This window comes from Orcinus orca, chromosome 11 (genome assembly GCF_937001465.1).
Source record: "Orcinus orca chromosome 11, mOrcOrc1.1, whole genome shotgun sequence".
Lineage (NCBI taxonomy): Eukaryota > Metazoa > Chordata > Mammalia > Artiodactyla > Delphinidae > Orcinus > Orcinus orca.
In genome coordinates, this window is record NC_064569.1 from 37675761 (window position 1) to 37700491 (window position 24731).

The 24731-nt window shown below is 36.6% G+C and overlaps 1 protein-coding gene across 5 annotated transcripts in view; it reads right to left on the reverse strand.

Annotated features, from left to right (window-relative positions):
- Positions 1 to 7988: 7988 nt before the first annotated feature.
- SLC38A4 (solute carrier family 38 member 4) overlaps positions 7989 to 24731 on the reverse strand; it is a 68061-nt gene continuing 51318 nt past the window's right edge. For 4 of the 5 annotated variants that reach the window (XM_033436491.2, XM_033436490.2, XM_004274420.3 and 1 more), the window contains 7 exons: positions 23636 to 23911; positions 23425 to 23504; positions 21994 to 22094; positions 20149 to 20273; positions 12968 to 13112; positions 12000 to 12097; positions 7989 to 10496 (listed from right to left, as the gene is read on the reverse strand). In XM_033436491.2, the coding sequence (XP_033292382.1) occupies positions 10395 to 10496; positions 12000 to 12097; positions 12968 to 13112; positions 20149 to 20273; positions 21994 to 22094; positions 23425 to 23504; positions 23636 to 23911 (927 nt within the window). In that variant the 3' untranslated portion in view covers positions 7989 to 10394. The remainder of the gene's footprint in view (positions 10497 to 11999; positions 12098 to 12967; positions 13113 to 20148; positions 20274 to 21993; positions 22095 to 23424; positions 23505 to 23635; positions 23912 to 24731) is intronic. The other variant, XM_049694058.1, reaches the window with a different exon arrangement.

A 24731-nucleotide genomic window follows, 5' to 3' on the forward strand; every position in this document is an offset into this window, starting at 1 on the left:
TAAAACTTGTTGATTCCAAAATTTTAAGTTAAAAACCTGTCAATGACAGAAAAAATAAGCCCATCACTTTATGGAGAACAGTCAAGTTTTCCTTTGAGATAACAATACCAGGAACCTGACCATAAAATAATCAATATCATGTAGCTTATTCACAAACAACCCTGATAAAATGTTCCATGACCCTGTGCCAGGGAGGCTGAGCTATGAACAGGGGAGAACTGGGGTTCTGGTTTTCTCCCTGCACCCACAGGGCTGGTGGAAATACTCCAGCTTAGTGACAGTTACACTTAATGTCAAACTAAGAGTAAAGATTCTTGTCTAAGAGGCTTATTGCTGGAACTACACACTGCATGAGCCAGGCTTGGGACTTACGGAGACCAGGAAGGCCAAGTGCAGTGTGGAGACCATTTCACTATTATTCCTTCATTCCTGGAACTTCAATTTCCCTTTAATAAAATGAATATAATATTTTCTTCCTAGGAGTCTACTAAATTGACCAGTTAGTCCAAAATTAGGCTGATTCGGAAAAAATTCAGATTGCAGTGAGTTCATGTTTTATTTGGTCACCTTCTGTAAGCCTCCTTTGGTTGGCCTGGCCTGCTCCATCCCACCTCCAAAGCACAGACACAGACACAGACACACACACACACACACACACACACACACACACACACACATACAATACCATTCTAGAATTAGAGTAGCCCATGGTGATAGTAACCATACTGTTTTGTACTACCATGCACAGGAACTCTAGAAAAAATAGACTCCATATACTTTTGACCAAAGAATGTTAATAAGGTGGGGTTTGTTTGTTTTTTTACAAAAGTATATTTTGTTAAACTTAAGATGTTTTTAAATTTTAAGATGCACCATTATTTTATGAACCACTAGAAAAGGAAAATTGCTGTCAATTAAACTAAAACACTGCTTTCTTTTCTCTTTTTATTTTGTCAGTCTTGCTAGAAGTTTATCAATTTTGAATTTTCCAAAGAATCAGCTTTTGTTTTGTTGATTTTCTCTATTCTTATTTTCAGTTTCATTGATATATGCTCTTACCTTTGTTGCTTTTCTTCCTTCTGCTTTCTTTTGATTTATTTTGTTCTTTATTTCCTAGTTTCTTAACATAGGAACTTAAATTATTGATTTGAGACCTTTCCTCATTTCTAATGTAAGCATTTTTAGTGCTATAAATTTTCCTCTCAACACTGCATTAGATACATCCCACATATTTTGATATGTTTTTTTTTTTAATTTTTAGTCAGTTCTATGTATTTAAAATTTCCTTTGATACTTTTTCTATGACCCATGGATTATATAGAAGTGTGTTGTTTAATTTCCATGACTTTGTGTTATTGATTTTTGGTTGATTCCATAATGGTCAGAAAACACACTTTGTATGATTTTAATTCTCTTAAATTTGTTGAGGTTTGTTTCATGGTCCATGATATGGTCTATCTTGGTCAATGTTCCATGGGTGCTTGAAAAAATTCTGTGTATTCTACTGCTGGAGATGTAGTGTTCCATGTGTATCATTTAGAACATTTTGGTTGATTGTGTTGTTCAGATCTCTATCTTTGCAGATTTTCTGTCTGGTAGTTCTATCAGTTTCTGAGAGATTAATGTGGAGATCTGAAACTAAATTGTGGATTCATCTTTCTAGTTCAGCTCTGTCAGTTTTTGCTTCACGTATTTTGAGGCTCTGCTGTTTGGTGTGTGCACACTTCTGCTGGTTTGATCCTTTTATCTTTATTTACATGATAGGGACAAAGGCTCATCTTTTTGTCCCTAATAATTTTCTTTCCTCTGAAGTCTACTTTATCAGATATTAATATAACCACTCCTGCTTTTCTATTATTATTAATTTTTGGTCTGTATATATTTTCTCACCCTTTTACTTTCAACCTATCTATGTCATTGAATGTGAAGCAAGTTTCTTGTTATCAGCATAGAGTTGGGTCATAATTTTTATTCATTCTTCTAATCTTTTTTTTTTTGATTGGTATACTTAACCATTTACATTTAAAATAATTACTGGTATGTAATTGCTTAAGTCTGTCACTTTATTTTTTCTTTTCTTTTTGTTTCTTCGCATTCTCATTATTCTGTTTCTCTTTCCTTGGCTTCCAGTGGGTTAACCATTTTTGAGGAATTCATCTTGGTTTATTGATAGTGTTTTTGAACATATTTCTCTGGATAGTTCTGTAGTGGTTGCTCTGGGTATTGCAGTATACATATGTTGCTTATCACAGTCAACTGGTATCAACATTTAATCACCTTGAGCAAATTGTAAAGACCTCACTTCTATTTAGGTCTCTGTTACCTTCACCATTTAAAAAATTATTTCCTTGAGCATGAGATGGTATTATGATTTTTGTTTCAATCACAAAATGTATTTATAAAACTCATGAAGAGAAGAATAGTCTATTGTATATATCCATATTTCTGGTCTTTCCTTTGTTTCTTCTTTACTGTTGTTCTAACATCTGTTCTTTTATCATTTACTTTCTTTTTGAAGGATGTTCTTTAGTCAATCATTAAGAGTAGGTCTGCAACAATTCTTTCAGCTTTCCCTTTTCTGGGAGTGTGGTTATTTCCCTTCATTCCTGAAGGATAGTTTTGCTGGATATAGAATTTGCAGTTGACAGTTCTTTTCCTCTCAGCGCTTGAAAAATGCTGTGCTGTTTCTTTCTGATCTCCACATGTTTTGATAAGAAATCCTCAAACATTTGAATTAGTGTTCCTCTATAGATAACATTTTATTTCTCTTGAGATGCTTTCAAGACCTTTTCCTTATATTTAGTTTTTAGAAGTTTGACTATTATTTGGTGTGGACTTTTTTGATTTATCCTTTGGGTATCACTGAGATTTTTAAGATATGTAGCTCTGTATCTTTCACCAAATTTGGGAAATATTTAGTCATTATTTCTTCAAATAGTCTTTTAGCACCAATTTCTTTCTCATTTCCTTCTAGGATTCTGATAATACAAATGTTGATTTTTTTTGTTTGTTTTTGCCACATATGTTCACAGCTCCGTTCTCTTATTTCCTTCTCTCTTTCTCTCTCCCTCCCTTCCTTCTTTCCTTCCTTCCTTCCTTCCTCCCTCCCCTCGTCCCTCCTTCCCTCTCTCTCTCTCTCTCCTTTTCTTTCTTTCTATCTTTCTTTCTTTCTTTCTTTTTCTTCCTTCCTTCCTTCCTTTCTTTCTTTCCCCAGTCTCTTTCCTTTCTTTCTGTTATTCAGATTAGGTGAATTCTATTGATATTTACTCAAGTTCACTGATTCTATCCTCCATCATCTCCATTCTACTACTGAGAACAACCAATGTATTTTTCTTTAAATTTCTGTTATTGCATTTTTCAGTTTATAATTTCCATTTGGTTCTTTTTTGAACTTCAGTTTCTTTGTTGAGATGTTCTATTTTTTTCACTCATTTCACGGAAATTGATAACTGTTCATTGAAGCATTTTTATGATTGCTGCTTTAAAAAGCTTTGTCAGATAATTCCAATATCTGATTCATCTCAGTGTTAGCATCAGTTGATTATCTTTTTCAGTCAAATTTTAAATTTCTTCATTCTTGGTATGACAGATGATTTTCAATTGTGTATCATTCTATTTAAATTTTTTACTGTAGCAGGCAGTCACTCTGTTTAGATTTGACACAAAGGTCCTGACCTACTTTGTGGCTGTAGTACTAAGTACAGTTTAATGTTAAGAATCTTTGTTGTTTTATTTGCTCTGCTTGGTTTATGTGACTCTGCTGGGGCTTCTACTGATCCCTGCTATTTCTGTGGTAAGAAAATAAAATATATTCTTTTAAGTCACTAAGTGTGTGGTAATTTTTTTTTTTTTTTTTTGCGGTATGCAGGCCTCTCACTGTTGTGGCCTCTCCCGTTGTGGAGCACAGGCTCTGGATGCACAGACTCAGCAGCCATAGCCCATGGGTCCAGCCTCTCCACGGCATATGGGATCTTCCCGGACCAGGGCACAAACCCGTGTCTCCTGCATCAGCCGGCGGACTCTCAACCACTGCGCCACCAGGGAAGCCCATGGTAATTTTTTATAGCAGCAAAGGAAATCTACTACACAGTATGTGGAAAGCGTGTGCATATATGTGTGTGTGGGGGTGAGTGGTCAAAGAGAGGAATCATGTTCTTGTGCATAATGCTTGCTCTTGTACTCCATCTCTTTACCTGATAACTCCAATGTGTACTTTAGGATTTAGCTTATGGAGTATCTGTTGCCAGCAATCTCTGACAACTTCTCTTTCCCAAGGCTGATGTGGGCATTCCCCTTAGTAGTTCCAGGGAATCCTGGGTATATACTAAAGAATTTTCCATTTTATATTGTAACTATCTGTATACATGTGCTCCCTCCTCTAGACTATAAGCTCCTTAAAGATGAGGACTACTCTGTATTCTTGTACCTAGTGTGGAATCTGGCACATGTTCCTCAGTGAGTAGATGTTTACCTGTTAAATTATTCAGCCTGAATGGCAAGGCAGAGTGTTCTTCAGAAGCACTTGACTTATCTACTCATTTCCAGGACCAAGCTGCAGAAATCATTGCTGCATGGTATGCTTTGGAATTCTCCCATTGGAGAGAGTTCTTCCATCCCTTATTCATGACTATTGCCAAACATTTGAACTAGAGTTGTGACTATGTTCAAGAAAGAATCTTCTGACATTTCCAAAAATTCCAAGCTAAATGATCTTGGGAATTGCATTACACAGAAATTATTCCAGCAAAAATGAAGAAACTAAAGCTCAATAAAATTAAATGACTTGACCAAAACATGTATATGGGACTCAAATCCTGGTCTACTGACTATGCTACACCATTTTCTTCATGTCATCCCTATCTTGTCCCAGCCCTACCTCTGGCCATGGTCTGCCCCATCCTTTTAGGTTCTGCTTCAGTCGTCAATGACTATTCCCTAATTGTGAATTGCAATTTCATTTAATTCTGCCTTTAGACTCAGCTGAATATATAGAAATTGGGAGTATGCATTCATTCTTTTTCCAGAAAATATAAATAGAAAATTTTTTTCTTCTGAAAAGCTTTTCCTAACAATAAAAGGAATATATAGTCTTTGTAGAAAATTTAGAAAATAACAGAAACATATGAAGATGAAAACTAACATTGCTAATTATTTTACTACTTACAAATATCTACTTTTAACATTTTAGGTCTCTTTAATTTTTTTCTATGCCTATTTTTTCTATTCCATGTAGTTTTAATATGTAAACTTGAGATAAGAAAGCATTTATTCTTGGTTTTTTTTTTCACTTAATATTATACCATAGTTTTTCATTTCATTGGTGATTATTCAAAAACATTTTTAATGACTGTGTCATATTCTAGCCTATGAAGGTCATAGAATTTATTAAATCATTCCACAATTTTGGATATTTGGAGTATTTCAAAATTGTAACCCATTATATGTTGAAAGAATACATGAGTACATATTAGTCAATTCACTTCTCTGATTATTTCCTGAGAATAGATTCTTATAAAAGAAATTGGTGGATCAAAAGACAAGAACATTGAATTTTGTAGTTTCATATTGCTGCCATAACAAATTATCACAAATTTAGCAGATTAAAATGACACATTTATTATCGCACAGATTTGTAGGGTCACAAGCCTGGCTGGCTCAACAGAGTACTCTGCTTAGGGTCTCTCAAGCCTCAAATCAAGGTGTTGGTGCCCTAGGCTCCTATTTGGAGGCTCGGAGAAGAATCATCTTATTGGCTCATTTAAGTTGCTGGAAGAATTCACTTCTTTTTCACAGTTTCCATGTGGTCTCCTCCATCTTCAAGCCATCAATGACAAGTTGAGTCCCTCTTACACTTTGAATATTTTTGACTTTAGCTGAAGAAAGTTCTTTGATTTTAAGGGTTTATGTTACTAGATTATTCAGGATAATCTCCCTGTTTTAAGATCTGTATTTCATTTATATCTACCAAGTCCCATTTCCCTACATATTTTCAGGTGCCAGGGATTAGAGTGTGAATACCTTTGGGGGACCATTCTGACTACTACAAACATTTGTGAGGATCTTTATAAGTATGGTCAGAATGCTTTCCAGATAAGATTAGCAAAGCAAAGATTTCTGTCACCAGAATGAGAGTGATCCACTCCCCACACTCACCAGGACAGAATATTACTTTTTCTTTATCTTGGTACTCTGATGGGCAAAACAATTTTATTTAATTATGTTTTTACTTGCCTGTCTTTGATTCATAGCGAGGTCATACTATTTGTAAATACTCATTCACCATCCATTTCTTGTCAGTGATTTCATGACCGTTGCCCGTTCTTCTATTAGATTCTTGGTATTTCTCTTATTAATTTGTATTATCTTCATACATTAAGGATATATTGGTCTGTATTTTGTAGTAGCTATTATTTTTAATTGTTTATTCTTTAATGTACAGAATTATTTTTTACTGTTGTGTAGTTATGTGTATTCATCATTGCCTTTGTGATTTCTTCCATTGTGTTCTACTTTCACATGCAGCTATCAAATAGTTTTTCCTAAAATGTCTCCTGGTTATGTTTTGGATTTCATATTGAATTTTTTCATTTTGGTGTGCGGTGTAAAGTTTTTTTTTTAAACTTTAAAAAAAATCAGTTTCTTCATCAGTAATAATTAGTACAAATTTTTTTATTGGGAAAAGACAGTCATGAAGATGCATGCTACAGAAGCAAAGATTATGCAAACTGCTTCTGCACATGAAGGAAAATGCAGAGAAACTGGCAGAACTTCCAAGCTGGTAAGTAAGAACCAAATGAAATAATTTCTCATTTCCTTTATATGTGCCTGTAACAAGGGATGAGAGAACTAATGAAGTTGATTACAAGTAGCCAGAAAGGATTTTTGATGTTCTGGGCTTATCTAGGTAGTTCTGGGCCTCCTAATGAAGATTTAAAGTGACTTAGAAAAAGTTATTTTTAATCAAAGAGCTGTATAAAAGAAGAACTAAATTAGCATACATTAACTAAAGCTAACTACAAGGCAAAAATACACCAACATAAAAAAAAAAAGAGAGAGAGAGAGAAAGAAAAGAAGACTCTTACCCTCCAAATTTGAAAATCTAAAAATTAATTATGACAATACCATTCCAATTAATCTTATCCCAGTAAGAGAGGAATTGCAGAACACCTTTAGGAAAATGAGTAAACATGCCATAGACTGGGAAAATATATTTGCAATTTGACAGGGGACATGTATTCAGAATACATAAAGAACTCTGACAAATACACAATAAAAAGACAAACAACTTAATTTTAAAAATAAGCAAGAGATTTGAACAGACCCTTTACAAAAGAATAGATGAATGGCTATTAAATACATGAAAAGTGTCCAACACTAGTCATCAGGGAAATGAAAATCACGATGAGATAACATTTCACACCTACTTGAAAGGCTCTGAAGTACAAAAGACAATGTCAAATGTCAGCAGGGATGTGGAGCAACTGGAACTTGTATGTATTACTGGTGAAAATGAAAATGGTGGAACCACCTTGGAGACCTACTTGGAAGTTTCTTAGAAAGTTAAGCATAAACTTAGCACATGACCTGTCAATCCCACTACTAGTCCATTTCTACCCAATCCTCATCACTCCCATGTTGCTTTCCCTTGTCCCAAATCTTCCATGTCTTTATTTTACTATTTTCATCTTTCTTCTAGTCCCTCTTTTTCCATCCCAAATGAATTCTCCCTAATTCACCATAAAGAGTCATTTCTTCCACACTCATTCTAGGATGATATAAAATAAGAACGATTTAGAATTAGCTGTGTATTTTGCCAAAATAAGATGGCAACTATATTTTTGAAAGCTATAAATGTTAGTTATATGTCAAGAGTAACAATAAAAATGGAACATATACCAAAATAAAAGAGACAATATTTAGATTAAAAATGTTTTTTTCATGTATAAATAATTCACAGCCTTCAACAATAGAAAGAAAATTACATCATAGTCATTTGAAAAGTTCATTTATTATATACCAATATACACTTTCTGTAATAAAAAAGCCTCCCAATACATTGAACCATCTTATAAATGAAATAAGAAAATAAAGTTTTCATCTGTTTTGAAATGGGGCTAAATTAACCAGTACAAGATGCCATATGTATGTCTGCCCTGCAGTCTATGAGATCTATGATCCTGAAAAAGGCCGTGAGAAAAAAATGGTGCTTTATTATTTGGCACTGTAGTATTGCTCTTGAATATTTATATAATTAAACATGTTGATATTTTCAAGTCAGTCATTTCAAATGTAAAGCATTCAAAATATATACAGATTTTACAGTTTTTCAATTTTTTGGATCAATCTTTGTTATTTACATTTAAATACATTCAGACCAAACATTTTTTTTAACACTCAGAAGGTACCTTTTTTCACTTTCTGTTTTGATACACTCTTTAGATGAATGAAAATAGAAATATATCTTAAAAATGTTATTTGGCAAATTTTTTCCAATAATAGTATGTCAGAAGTTATGATAGTTTCTAGTAATGCTCAATTTCCTTAACAAAGTGCACCATTTTACAGTATTATGACTCTAGAAAATAATACAGAAAACAAATATATATTTACTTAAGGCACATTCCAGCAAAAACTATTGAAATATGATTTAATTTTATCATACTTATATATACCTATATTTCATACTTGGCTGTACTAAAATATACAATAAATGTGCTTGATACTGATTGAGAAAAAAAAAAGGAGCAAACTCCAGAAATTCTAGGCAATGAATACTTAATTTTAAATCCATTTCATGAAACTATGTTGTAGAAGTGAGCAAGAATAATCATTTGCATCTCTTTGTAGTGTTAGCATTTTTATTTTTATAGAAAATGGCTCAATATTGTATTAAATAGCAAATGAATGTCAGCAAATACCTGTGCAAGCTAAACTGAATGAAATCCTATTTTAGACCTGCTAAATTAAAAGAACAACCTTAGGGCTTCCCTGGTGGTGCAGTGGTTGAGAGTCCGCCTGTCGATGCAGGGGACACGGGTTCGTGCCCCGGTCCGGGAAGATCCCACATGCCGCAGAGCGGCTGGGCCCGTGAGCCATGGCCGTTGAGCCTGCGCGTCCGGAGCCTGTGCTCCGCAACGGGAGCGGCCACAACAGTGAGAGGCCCGTGTACCGCACAAAAAAAAAAAAAAAGAAAAAAGAAAAAAAAAAGAACAACCTTAGTATTGATAATTATTTGCAAATAGGGAACTTACTTTCTTCTAGATGATTACGATAATATTGTAAACATTGAAGAAGAGCATTACTGAACTATATAACTCAGATTTCAAATTTAATATATCCCCAATAAACAGATACGTACACATGGATTTTTGAGCCCATCAAATTAATTCCCTACTCTCATCCCCAATAATATAAATGTTTGACTGTGAAGAGAGAAAACTACACATGTAAAAAATAAAAATCAAATGTACCATACATTAAAATTCTGATGACTACAGAATAAGATTATATACATAAACATATAGCAATCACAGTTTCCTGAACTGAATGTTTATCAAATAAAAATGTATCAAACAATACTGGGTAGTGTAGCTCCACATGAATCGTGGTCTTCTAAAAATTCTGAATGAGAATGGAAGACGAGAGGGAGGGCATTGTTCAGTGACAAAACTATGACAAGAGGATTGGGAATACCATTGATAAATGCTTCCAGAACACACAGTTTAGCTATAAGCATTGTTTTGCTGTTGTTCTATAATTTAAATAAAGCCCCTCTCTATGTTTCGTAAGATGTTTTAACATTTACAAAAGATCTACTGAATGAAGAAGTCACTAATTCAATGTCACAAACAGGATGGGCAAAATATTCCTTTAGCGTTGACCATAAGATGTTCTAGCCTGGTGTCTCATGTACCGTACAGAGACAGTTCATAAAACATGCCTTTTGCCTCTGTTATTAAATACACCCAGAGTATTTGGTGCAAGATTGAGGGAAGGCGTTAAATAGTAATAGCTTTGCCACCAGGGCATTTTTGTTTGATGTTCTGAGAATACAGGAATTTGGTACTTTTGTGGGGGGAGAAGGTGGGAGGAGAGGGAAGAGGGTATTATCATGCAGCTACCCTTATTCTGCTTGTGCAGAAGCAAAAATACATCATCTCACACTGCTCTAGTAAAACCTGGGTAGAAGTGTGCACCACAGATTTTAAACACATAAACAGCCGTTTGTGATGAAAATGATGATTTCCTCTTCTGCAGGTGCCTGGTGATATTGCTGGTAAACATCTTTGGAATCTTCCTGTTATTTCCTGTGAATAACATTCCAATCGAGATAACTCAAAAGTCTTTGGGTTTGCAACTACCTCCAACAGGAAAATACAGTATTTTTCCTTGGGTTAGTGATGCTTGGAATTTGGGGGATTGTAAATCCAGTCAATTATAATGAGTGCCATGCTTCCAATCATAAAGATGATTCCAACCACAAGGAAAATTAAAGCCTGTAAGTCAGAGAGAACTTGTCAGGGAACACAGAAACTATACTTCCTTAGTACAGTTTGCTTTTATAAGTTGCTTACTTAAGGCAGCCATCTGATTTGCATATTGAATTGTATTATCCTTATAGCTTAGATGTCCATGCCTAGCAGTTCAATCAATTTAGAACCCTAGCTGGGGAAAGAGGGTGAATACAGTAGCAGTGAGATTTAACCCAAATGTTCAAAATAGAAAAATGGTTAATTGATTTGGTACATCAGAATGATGGAATACCCTGTAATCATTACAAATCAAGCAATAGAAAAAGATTTAATGACCTAGGGAGCGCTCACAATCTTTTAGGTGAAAAGGGTCAGGTTATAAAAGAGTCGTAAGTATGATATGATTAAATTTTTTAAAGCAAACAGAAACAAAAGCCTACTATAATGCATGTTTCATATTCCTTGAAAAAAACTTCAAAGTGTATGCATGTGTATGTAATTACATATATACACATATATATACATGTACATATAATTACATACAAATATTTCATAATTTTAACACTAGAAGGAGCCTTATATATTACCACACAGATCAATCTCCTAATTCTGCATATGAGGAAAAAGCAGCTAAAGTTTTTATTTCACTAGAAAGGATCTAGTAGATAATTTTACTCGCTTTTATATCTGGTCAAACTGAAAATAAAAAGACAAGTAATTTGCCAAGGTCACACTGCTATAAAAGTCCAAGCAGAATGGACTACATTGAATGGAAATTATGGGGCAAGATGATGGGGGGAGCTTTTGATACCAAAGTCCCTGAACCATCTAGAGAGGAGAATGATTCCCAGGCAAAACTCAGGGTCAGTCAGTCAGACTCAAGCCTTAATATAAGACTTTATCAAGCAGTCATTGATAATATTTAATATTGGAAAACAATTATTTCTAGTACATATTTTTGCAGTACTATCATGGGAAAGAAATATATACTCCCCAGGTTAATAAGACTGTAAATTATACTGTAAGAGATTAACTGGAAAACGAATGGTTCTGTTTCTTAGTCCACACCAGGGAACAACAAGATACCGAGGAGGGGAAAACAGAAGCAACATTTTTTTTTTTTTTTTGGCCTTACAAACCTAACGAATATGACCAAAATGTTTAAATTTTTTCATCACACTGCTAGGGAGCCTAATTCCTTTCTGCATAATTTCCGGCGGATAATGCAGCAATAGCTTGGTGGTGGAAACTGGAATATATGGAAACCTGTGGGCAAACTCCATTAGCATTTGACAGGTAGGAAGGACTCAGCACAAGACATTTAATATTTGAAGAGAAGAAGTCCTGGAATCATCTGAGTGACAGAAATCCATGCCCCCTTTCTCTCCACCAGAGAGTTCCAGCCCATCTTTGATTTTGGTTCTTGTGCATCAATTCATTTTTTGGAACTGTGTGCATGCATTTCCTGGTTTACTCTATGTAGTCAAAGAGCAAGTTATAATGGGAGAGATTGCAAACCTTACTTACCCCGACCTTTTGGGGTGACCTAAGAGGTTCTTTCTTGACAAGTTTAAGATAAAAAACTGCTGGAAGAATGAAAATCAGCATAGTGGCAGAAGAAGCCCCTGAGGAGAGACACCGGACAGGTCAAAGTCTTACTCAGCAGGGCAGAGACCCAAGGGCATACACTTGAAAAAAACCAAATCTAAAGCGACCCTAATCAAAGCATGAAAAGCTCTATAAGTTCATGGATGCTTATTCAAAGAAGGTATGTTTATAAATAAAATTTAAATGCACCTAACATCATAGCTGGCTAGTAAGTATACATCACATATAATAAACAACAAAAAGGCTGAATGTTACAAATTTATAGGAAATTAGTATTATAAACACATACTAAGAAGGCTGAACTCATCACACACCCTTCTGATCCACTTCTAACTTTTCAAGTTGCCTACACCTGAGTTTTTAAAGTTTTATATTGTATTTAAAATGTGAGTAAACCCTCAAATCAGCAGAATGGAAAATCAAATATATTACAAGGCCACCCAGTTAAGGGAAATAATATGCTTTACAAAGTCAACCTCCTCTTCCTCCAAAGACATCCTTTAAGGCTCAGCTGATACTCACAGACCTAAGAGGGCATCCTGTAGGTAAAATCTATCTTCCTTCCTCTTTTTGATGCAGAGTTAAGACCTAGGTCCAAATCCTGGGTTCACTCCAAGGTATATGACTTGACTTCTATGGGGCTCAGCTGCCTTGTCTGTCAGAAAAGGCAGCTAGACTAGATGATCTATAAAGTAGGTTTTAGCACTAACATTTTCTGATCCCATGAATAACGTCCAGTGTTTCCTGGGAGGGAGGGACGGTGACCAGCTGGACTACTAGGAATTCTGTGAGCCTGAGATGGACTGGGATGCTTGACCTCCCTTCACTGGCTCCCTCCATTTATGGACAGCTTGAGTTGATTCGATAAAAACCTTTCTGAAACTTACCTATGAATCCAAAGATGTATTTTATAGTTGGCACCAGGATGACCAAAACATTATTAAGTGCAATAAGTATGGCTGCAATCAGGAAATGTCTTATCCAGCTGAAGGGTCTTTTGGGAAATAACAGTGTGATCACTGATGTACGAATCTACAGCAAGAAAGTGCAAAGGCAAGGTCACTGCTTTGTTTTTGTTTTTAATTGAAGTATAGTTAATTTATAATGTTGTGTTAGTTTCAAGAGCATAGCAAAGTGATTCAGTTATACATATATATATATATATATTTTCTCTTTCAGATTCTTTTCCATTATAGGTTATTACAAGATACTGAGTATGGTTCCATGTGCTATATAATAGGTCCTTGTTGGTTACTTATTTTATATACAGTAATGTGTACATTTTAATCCCAAACTCCTAATTTATTTCTATCCCCTGTCACTGCTTTGTTTTTAACTTTATCTACTATTTCAAATATTCTCACCCCTCTAAAGCATTTTCTTTGTTTTTCCTTTTTCTCCCAGAAAAGATCTTGATGCTGATCTTTTTTCAAATTTTAAAAATTTCAGTAAAGTAAAAATAACATAAAATGTACCATCTTAGTCACTTTTAAATGTACAGTCCAGTGGTATTAAGTACATTCATATTGTTGTGTAAGTTTGACGCTGATTTTTGATGTTTGGGAAAGTGTCATTTTCCTTGGTATCTATCTTGTGCTCCCTTTCTCTGCTTTCAGAATTATTTTCTTGAAAATAATCTCAGTCAGAAAGAGATAAAAGAACAGATAAGATATATAACTCAGAGACACAATAAAACCCTTGTTGATTTCTAATCATGTCTCATCAGCCTGGATTAAGTATGAAGGGCAAGCACTGAATTTATTTGCATGTGATTGTGAACAGAATTTTTACACACCTGGTGTTTCTTAATTTTACATTTGATTTACCATTTTTGCCACCTGATATTTTAAAAAATATGATATATTTTGCGTTCATTCCTTTCACCTCCCCACAAGTATAGATTATAAATGCACAAAAGGAAAAGAACAAGACCTAATAATCTTAACATTCCTCATTTCTACCTTAGTGTCTTGAGTGCAGGAGACACTCAATAAATGTTGACTTAAATTGAACAGAGCAAAACTTTTTCCTCCCTTTGAGATCCTTGACAGATTTCAGCCCTATTTCAGCAGCTGAAATAAGTAGGGGAAGGGTCAAGAGAGGCTCCAGTTGTAGCACCTGCTCAAGTTACCCTGATGTAACCGGATAAAAAGATCCTTGTGGGTAGAGGGAGGGAGTGCCATTTATGTTTGAACAGCTTAACAAAGTTGGAAATATTCTTATCTTTGGAATCTTTTAGAGGACACTTTTGGACTTAGTGGAATTCATTTATTGGCTTTTCAATAAGTGAGCACTTGAGTTAAGCTAGAACTTCCCATTTTTAGAAATGCTAGGATTGATTTTCACTTTAAAATTTTGCTTCTGAAGTCTCTTAATGGTGTGGAGATGGGAATTCACTTAAAAGAGAGAAAATGTAAAATATATTTTGAAACACACATATGAATGACAAAAACTTCGAGCTGAATTGCTTGCAGTGTCTAATGTGACATTCTCTTCATACCAGTACACCAAAAATTAAAGCCATCTGCTTAGGTTTAAAAGGCAATTTCACTTCCAGAATGGCAAGGCCAGAGAGTCTCTGGAAATGGTTTGTTTGTAACGGATTTTAAAATTTGGATGAGTGAAAATTATGAATGTCACTCTGAAAAGTAGACTGAGGAAAACAAATGGTTTGATTTTGTTTTCCCCAGCAGCTTGGAAATTCTCCATTATGTCCTACAATTAGTTCTTATTCAATATTGTCCAAACTTAATAAGCTTAAAATAAGCTTTCTATGGTTCATACATAGTGCTTAAGGATCTATTTGTCTGAAAGTGATAAACTTATAGCATACACAAGTAGAATACAGGTTATTTTCAGGCAGGGGTCACATGTATGTGCTTTTTTAGCCCTTTGTTGAAATAATGCCTTTAATTCTATAAGCTGAGTTAGAGGCAAACCTATCTGTACAGGGCCTCTGAATGTAAATAAATACAGTTTCCTAAGGTCTCATGTCTCCCAGAAAGATTAAGATTTGGCCTAATGATGTAACAGCATAGAAAGTTTACGGGAATAATGGTTGAAGTAAATGGTGAAATCTTGCTCTTCAGAATGAATAAGGAGTAACAAAATCCCAAACAGAACTGAAGGCATTTAGAGTTGCCAATGCATTCCTAAAATGGGCAACAGGGCAAATAGGGAGATGGAAGGCTGCTGATGGTGGTAGCTGGTGGAAAAGAATAGAATGAAACTTGCTAGTCATTCCATGTGTAAACGCTGCCTTGAGGAGTGAGCCTGGGATCGCGAGGTCCCCAGCAGCTCTGTTTACCTGTGTGTCAAGATAGAGGTGACTCTGACTTATTACCCAGAAAGCCTTGCCTTCTGCCCCACTTATCTCAGTGCCCTTTTCTCTCTGACACAAACTGATAAGAACCTGGAAATGTGGGTCAGATGCTGCGCGTGGGGAAGTCCCCAGCCACAGCCCCGTGAATAATTCTAGAAAAGTTCCATGCAGTTCTAGAGAAAACCTCTGTTATTTCCAGAGACAGCGTTCTGAACAGGAGCCTGTTAGGACGTGCTGTGTTCTAAAGTGGGGACTCAATGTGAGGTCAGAAACGTGGAGGCTGAGTAGAAATCGGGAGCCTTAGTTTGCACTCTAAAAAAAAATCCATTCTGTTGCTGAGAAGTGAACCATACTTCAGTAGGATTGCATAGGACAAGGGTGTAGCAAATACCTCTGCATTACTGTTCTATTCCAGTTCATAGCAACATCTGCCATATTTCTAGGCCTATATCTATATTCACTTCAAAACAGGAAGTCTGAAGGCAGCATAAGTGAGAAGATTGGTTTTACTAAAATAAAATGAAGAGGAAGTAGCCAAAGAATCTGAGACACGACCTCCTTTTTTTTTTTAAGGTGCGGTAGGTAGAATTTGAGTCTGTGTGTTCTTGATAAACACATTAGGGTTATTGGGGTTTCTATTTTTCATGGTAATGTGTGCATTTTCTGCATAAAGGGAAGCAGAAGCTGAAAATGGCATTATTCGTCCTTGGGAAGGAGGTGCAGTCCTGTAATAGACATCCCACTCCATATCACCTCCTCCCACTACTAAGAAAGACAAAACAGTGTTGAATGGCTTGTGAAAAAGCTAGAGTCTTAATTCTCTTTATTTATTTATTGTTCAATAAACACTTCAAGCACTTACTCTGTGCACTTTCTAAGAAGGAAAAAGCTAACCTGTCTGGAGAAAAGAAAGATAATAAATGGAGAGATAAAAGGAAAAAGCAACCACCACCATCAGCAACACTTGTCATCTCTTCTTGGGCTCTTAAGAAAAAGAACCAACATATTTGTTGAAAATAGGAGAATACAAAATAATACCTAAAACTGATAGATTTTAATCCAGATTAAACCTAATACATATTAGGTTTTATTTGTTTGTTTTATTATTTGTATGCGGGGATACCAAAGCAAAGTCAATAAACTTATTAGTCAAGAGTTTTCTTAATTCAAAGAAACTTGTCAGGAAAACCATGCTGTTTGACTCAGCATTGGACACATGGAAAATCTTGGTTCTAAACTGTAAGAAACAAACAAATACATCACAACCAACTTCTATCACTTTGGGAGAGAAGTGTCTGAAGGTAGCCTTGTGGCACTTGACTGGGACAGGGAGGCTGGACCTACCTTTATGTCATCCATCAAAGCCATGGAGGCTTGGTTCAAATAGCTAAGATCCTCACCCAAACTGAAGTTCATGGCAAATGTCGGCGAGGGGACGAATCTATGCTTTTGCTAGAAAGGGCAGTTTATACACCTCAAGAAAGGGCAAGATTCATTTGGAGACGATTTTCCTTAGCAAACCTTGTTGAGCTCATCTTGTGCCAGTCACTGTGCACACCGCTTACCTCCAGGGGAAAACGTGGACAATCAAACAGACCATCTCAATGTAACGTTGTAGGGGGTGAGGCAGAATTACACGCAAAATGTTTCATAAATGCTAATGTTGAGTTTAAATGCATAATGAAGGATAGCAGTTAGTTAGTTTTCTGAAATTTGGTTCTAATGGTCAATTTTGGTTTTAATGGGCATCGGATGGGAAATGTTTCCAAACTACTATGGGAGATACAACTAATGGGAAATGTGTTGCCATTCCTGGTGGTCAGATTTATGCCACTGCCTGATCTGTTATACAAGGGAAGAATTTCTGTGGACAACCTGGATTGTTAATGTCAAAGTGAAATGGTCATCACTAAATGAAAGGTTGACTTTCATTTCGTGTTATCATGACCACAGCCATCAGTGTCATGCCGTGAGCAATGCATTAGTTCAACTATTAACAACTAGCTGAGTAACGACAGCCAAGTCCATTAATCTCTTGAGACCACGGCTTGAAAGCACTGTATTTAGGGTTTATGAATAAAGCAATACAGAAGCATTTTCTTTTACAAAATGCTTTGATTCAACAATGATATGAGTGCCCACTGTATGCCAAAATTTAATCAGTAATATCTTTACACACAAAAAGAAGGGTTCCAGATATTCTTTTCTTGGCAATGCTGTTTGCTTGGAAATTTTACCCTATGGTACCCTTTCTGTCTACAGCTGTCTTCTGCCTTGTCCCCACAATGGAGCTGATTTTAGGCTAAATATGAGTGCATAACATTTGAAATACTTTCAGATATATGAGAGGCAAGACATTATTTAAAAGTAAACTCTTGGCCACCATAGTAATAAGGATCTGATTTCATGCACTCATGAAAAAGGAATGTGCTAAAAAATAATTCAGCACACAAGCTGCATTTAAAGTGACTGCAGTGTCATTATATGAGCAGTCCTCATCTGCTTGGCCCTGTATGGAACATTCTGTGCAGGACAGTGCTGGCTACTGATTTTTCCCCCTAAAATGAATGGTAAATTCAGTGCTTATGAAAGTAGAAGAGTTGGCAGGAAAGTGCAGACTTCTGTTTACCCACAGGTGGTGATTTTAACTCATGCAGCCCAAGTCTCCATGACCAGCCCTGCTCTGTGATCCTAGAACAACTGACACCAATGGCAAATGCCATGTAGGGACCATCTTAGTACAAGTCTGGCAAGAGGGTGTGTGTCAGTCTTGGGGGCAGTAGAAGAAGAGACATGTGATGGATAACATGACTATTTTTCAAGAAATTTAGTTCTAGTGTGTAACTTACTTAACATGAATCTCCTTCTCATTAGCCTTCAAGAAATCAGATTAAATAAGGTGACTTTTGGATGTTTAGGTAGCACAATAAAATCGGGGGAGAAAATGAAATACCTTCAGAACTGTGGTGAAAATGTAATATGATTTGAAAGTGAATGTGGTTTCAGCTTTCAAATTTCAGAAGTTATATGAATTCCTACTCATTTCTACTAATCCACAAGAGAGAAGCTCAAGATCTGCTTTTTTGAATTTGAGCTTAAAAATTAATTTCAGTTTCATTAGGTGCCATTTGTTTACTTTTGTTTTTATTTCCATTTCTCTAGGAGGTGGGTCAAAAAGGATCTTGCTGTGTTTTTGCACAGCAACAAGATGAAAAGACAGCCCTCAGAATGGGAGAAAATCTTTGCAAATGAAGCAACTGACAAAGGATTAATCTCCAAAACATACAAGCAACTCATGCAGCTCAATATCAAAAAAACAAACAACCCAATCCAAAAATGGGCAGAAGAACTAAATAGACATTTCTCCAAAAAAGATATACAGATTGCCAACAAACACATGAAAGGATGCTCAACATCATTAATCATTAGAGAAATGCAAATCAAAAGCATAATGAGATATCATCTCACACCAGTCAGAATGGCCATCATCAAAAAATCTAGAAACAATGAATGCTGGAGAGGGTGTGGAGAAAAGGGAACGCTCTTGCACTGTTGGTAGGAGTGTAAATTGATACAGCCACTATGGAGAACAGTATGGAGGTTCCTTAAAAAACTAAAAATAGAACTACCATATGACCCAGCAATCCCACTACCGGGCATATACCCTGAGAAAACCATAATTCAAAAAGAGTCATGTACCACAATGGTCATTGCAGCTCTATTTACAATAGCCAGGACATGGAAGCAACCTAAGTGTCCATCAACAGATGAATGGATAAAGAAGATGTGGCACATATATACAATGGAATATTACTCAGACATAAAAAGGAACGAAACAGAGTTATTTGTAGTGAGGTGGATGGACCTAGAGACTGTCATACAGAGTGAAGTAAGTCAGAAAGAGAAAAACAAATACTGTATGCTAACACATGTATATGGAATCTAAAAAAAAAAAAAAAAGTGGTCATGAAGAACCTAGGGGCAAGATGGGAATAAAGATGCAGACCTACTAGAGAATGGACTTGAGGATATGGGGAGGGGGAAGGGTAAGCTGGGACAAAATGAGAGAGTGGCATGGACATATATACACTACCAAACGTAAAATAGATAGCTAGTGGGAAGCAGCTGCATAGCACAGGGAGATCAGCTCGGTGCTTTGTGACCACATAGAGGGGTGGGATAGGGAGGGTGGGAGGGAGGGAGATGCAAGAGGGAAGAGATATGGGGACATATGTATATGTATAACTGATTCACTTTGTTATAAAGTAGAAACTGACACACCATTGTAAAGCAATTATACTCTAATAAAGATGTTAAAAAATTAATTTCAACCTCAATAAAACTGTAAAACAAACAAATACATAGGAATAAATTTTGTGATTTTCCCCCTACATTTAAAAAGTACTTAACATTTAAAAATACTTGCTCTAGCAAGTATTTCCTGGCAGTCCAGTGGTTAGGACTCTGTTATTTCACTGCCAAGGGCATGGATTGGATCCCTGGTTCGGGAACTATAAGCCCTCAAACCACGCAGTGCAGCCAAAAATAATTTTCAAAAAATTTTTAAATAAAAAGAACACTTGCTTTGTCTACATATTACATAGTCAATTTTAAGTGCGTTCAAACTGCTATATAAAAAAATAATGTTCCTGGGCATTTCATTATAATTAAATCAACATCAAGTCAGAACGTATGTACTAATCCGTGGTGTCAAGCAGGATTCTTTCACCAAAGCCATATACTTACAGGGAACAGCACTATGGGCACAGTTAGCGTTACAGCCACCAGGACGGCCAGGCGTACCATGAGGAGAGGGGTGTCAAATGTGTACACTTTGCTGTAAGCATGAAGCAATTCATCTTCAACTTCTCCTGCAAAGAGGAAGAGGAGAATGAGTTCACTAGGTGTAGTCAAATCGGCACTGCTTACCAAAGACAACGTTTTATAAAAGGAACACAGTATAGTAGAAAGAACCCAGGTCTGGGAATCCAAACACCTCTGTTTTTATCCTGTCTCTTAGGTTATGAGCTATATGACCTTTGTTCAAATGAACAAAGGGGCCCTGAAGCTTGTAAAGTTGCAGGAGGTAATATAAAATTGCTAAGGCTCTTCTCTAGGTCATTTGCATTGTGGTAAATCTTTCTCTGCTCTACAGAAGCACCACAAAACAGAGGACGGGCTGAGGTCTTCTGGTTGAAAGGGATGAAACAGCCAAGCCTCATCGGCCTGTCCGTCACGTCTTGCCACCTCCCTCCACCCTCACCTGCCCAGTGAGCCCCGAAGCAGCTTCTCCAAACCCAGCATGGAAACCCTAGGACAAATGATCTTTAACATTTTTTCAAACGCAACCATTATGACTCCATCATGACACTGACAGACATACTTCTGGGCTTTTTCAAGTTTTTGTTTGTCTCACTGAGTTGAGACTCATTGATTAAGTAACAAAGATGAATTAGTATGATTGTTATAGGGTCTCCCAATGAATACCGCTATAAGATTAAGATGCTGCCCTCCTGGAAAACACACTTCTTTCAGAATTCCAGGCATAAATGACAAGGAAATGCTTACAGAATCAGATGTACACTGATTTTCCCACTATTTCCCTCAAAATCAGACAAAGGGGGTTAAAAATACTTTCAAAGGCATTGACCCAATTTTCATTAGTTTACAACCAGCGAAGAGTTAATGCCCAATCTAAATCAGTGCTTGGTTAAAAGCCAAATATTAGTCAAAAAAAAAAAAACAAAAAAAAACAAGCAAATGGTGCCCCCTCCAGTCTCTTCCTACCCAATTTGTCTTGCAATCAATTTAATTTACCAAGTCAGCAGGGGAAAAACAATGCAAAATGTTAGAGAGGCTTATTTTAAAAATATATTTATGTTGATAACATTGATTCGTGTTAATGTTTGATTCCCTGAAATTTGTCTATAGGGCCATGCTTCGTCGAAGAGAAGAACAATCCTGCTCCTTTTGTGTCCTGTTAAGATGCCACAGAGGATATGTTTTTGGCATAATCAAACGTGGCCATAGTCACTTTGTTTTTTGACAGTACGTCCCCAGATCGAAAGGAATTCTGTCATGCCCTTTTTTTCTTAGGAAACCATTCACTATAACAGAATGGAATGAGATAATCCAGAAAATTTGTATAATGCTCTAAGCCCCCAGATTTGTCTTGACTGGTAAACAAGAAGCAGGTTCCAACTCAAGGACTTGGTACTTTTTCTGCCATTTGCTTGGTAGTTAGTTATTCCACTAAAAGAGCTTTACAACATGCGATCTGATTCACTCTCACAGTATGTATGTAGCTTTAGATGGCTTAGAAAATCAAGCCAAAGAAATATCCTCTATCCCCTAAGGAAAATAATTAAATTAGAGGGACGGTTTTTACAAAATATGTGTGAATTCACAAATTATTATAACCTGTTAGGCAGCCTGGTTCAGTTTCCATTTTCTTAGGTCAAATGAGACTAAAATAGCATGTTAACTGAGCATGTGCATCTACAGATCATGCTGTTTATTGAGAGTAATTAAAAGAATTATACTTACAACTAGGATTTGCACAAAGAAAATGACTTTGACAGAGTGACCTACCGTAAAAGGTTAGGTAACCAAAGAGGGCAGCAAGCAGGTACATGACAAGCATCCCCGTGATGGAAACATTTGACACTGTTTGCATCTTCCTCCGGGACCGACTGAAAAGAAAAAGAACACCGAGCTTTGGCTTTCTGAACAGATGAAAATATCACTACTTACAATTAAAATTTTAAAAATAATAAAAGAATGTGTGCCTGTGTTACTCATTATAAAACCACATTTCTAGTGCAGAAACACAGCTTATTTAAATTTGCCTTAGGGAATTATGGAGGATTTGTTTCCATTTTTCTTAAATGCTACTTCTTTAGTCTTAGAAAGGACTATTTTCCTATATGAGGATGAGTTTATTTTATGTTGATAAGTATGCTTGTCTATTGACTATTTAAGAATGTAATTAGCACAAAGGTCAAACTGGCTCCTAATGTAGAAAGACTTCCTATTTCATAGTGAGATAGATTTGAGGACCAGAATCCACTAGAAACTGCAAAGCACTACTCCCAGGAGTCTAGACAACCTAAAGCCTGATAGCATTACCTGGACAGCTTCTGGAAACCATTCTAGAGGCACCTGGCTGCTGACACTGGGGTAACTGCTATCACTTCTCTGTCTTTCGGCTCAGATCAAGTGTAGAGTAACTGCTACATGGGATTTTCCAAGTCAATCAAAGACATCAAAATAATTGAAAGTGCTCTATAAGTTTTTTAAGAGGTAAATCTGAATATATGGGGCAAGTTATTGTTATTTAGTGAGAACAAAGACTGAGGTTATTGATGTCTGGATAAAGAAGATGAGAATTATAGGACCACCTCCCCTCAGGGTAAAGGAAGAAGCTGTTGTAGTGGGCTCAGACCCACTCATCCCCAAGGGCATGTTAACAACCTCAAAGGGAAAAGAGTATTAAGGGATCATAGAATATGAGCTGGAAGAAAGAAGATTGTCTAACCAGTGTCTCCATTATACAGATTAGACTATGAAGGCCAGATACTGGCACATCCCAGTGGTGGAATGTCTTCTAGGCAAGGGTTAAAGACTGACCATAGGTGACATCAGTGGCTTAGCCAGGCCACCCTAATAATAATTTTTGGTCTTCACGGGTGTGGGTCATTTCCAGTTCAGGGGACCTCACTTCTTCCCACCAATATTCAAATTCAAATCCCTCATGCTTGCCAAAATCCTTACAGACATTGGCTCATCCTCCCTCTGTCCTGAACCCCAACCCTGGATCCTTAGGATGAAGGAACAGGAGAAAAGGAAGCAGTGAGGGGGCTGATTCACACCTTTGTGGTGAAAGCACATTACTGATGAGTGGTTATAGCATAAACCTCCTGTGAAGGCAAAGCTGTAAACTATGCTTCTGTATAAAGCACCTTTGAAAATACGAGCACATTTTCAAAGCAAATTAGAACGCTAAAATGATGGCTGCCTTACTCTTTGAGTTCACTGTAGATGGGAAGGACCTCAGGGTGGCATACAAAAGCAAATGCTAGGATGGGAATTGCATAGGCCGTCTGAAAAACAAAGACAACACCGCATGTTTAGCATTTCAACACAGAGAGCTACCCCAGGCCATCTCAGCTTGTGAGATAAAAACTCAGAGGCCACGTTGCTAGGCTCTTAGAAGCCTAGACCTCTCACTTACCCGGGAGTTGAATACAAAGTATTTGGGCTGACACTTGTCATCACTGTGTGCTTCATACTCTACTCCACTGCCATGAATAGAGCCCTTGGCCTGTTTCTCATCTAGCTCTGCAGGATTCTGGTGGGTGTAATCCATCATGAAGTTCACACCACTACTCTCAGAGTTGTTGGGTAACATCATCACGTGCATTGGAACTGTATTGTTGAATGTCAGATTCCCAACACTGTGATCCAGAACAGGCAGAGGGCAGGGTATTTGGAATTTCTTGTAAATCACCTAGACCCGGTCATTAACACAACAACAAGAAGTCAGCCTTTTGAGGAAAACAATGAAACAAAAATCCCTGTGGGTGGTTTATGGGGTAGAGGTGAGGGAACTCTGCTGAGGATTCCTTTTAGACTAATGGACAACGGAGACTCCCTCTATCCTCAGTTTGATGTAAGGAGTTGGAACTATGGTTGGCAACTCTCTCCCTTAGAGTCAACAAGACAGTATTTTGCGTGAATCTATCCCAAACTTCATGCATACTCTTCCATGAGAAAGATGATCATTTTCTTGCTACATTGCTTCTCTTTCATGTCTTCAAACTAATGAAAATATGGATCATCAGGAAATTCCCCCCTCCTCCTTTGCCTCTTTGGGGAAATGCTATATAAATTTTGGCGTTCATGATATTAGCATAAATCCCCCCTTTTGGAGGGGAGAGGGAGTGGGATGGGGAGAGGATTTCTTTCTTTAATTCCGCTGTGGTCACCTTCTCTTCATGGGTAGAATGAGTAAGAGAAAATGGCTGATTCATGTAAATATGGCTAATTCTACAGCCTACTCATTTATCTTCTGGGACTCTTCACTTCTTTTTCCTCCGCCTGTCTAAATACTGGGTTGTTGTCACATTTCTGCTTGAAGTGTTCCTTTCATCCAAATATACATTCAGTATGCCTAGAACATACTATTAGCAATGGTCTTGACATTCTAACTCAACTATTTTTAAACTCATGACTGTTCTTTTCTCATTCCAAATTAGAATACAAGGAAATTGCTTGTGATGCAAGAACTATTTCATGCTAATGATGTGCTTGAACAAAAATGAGGACAC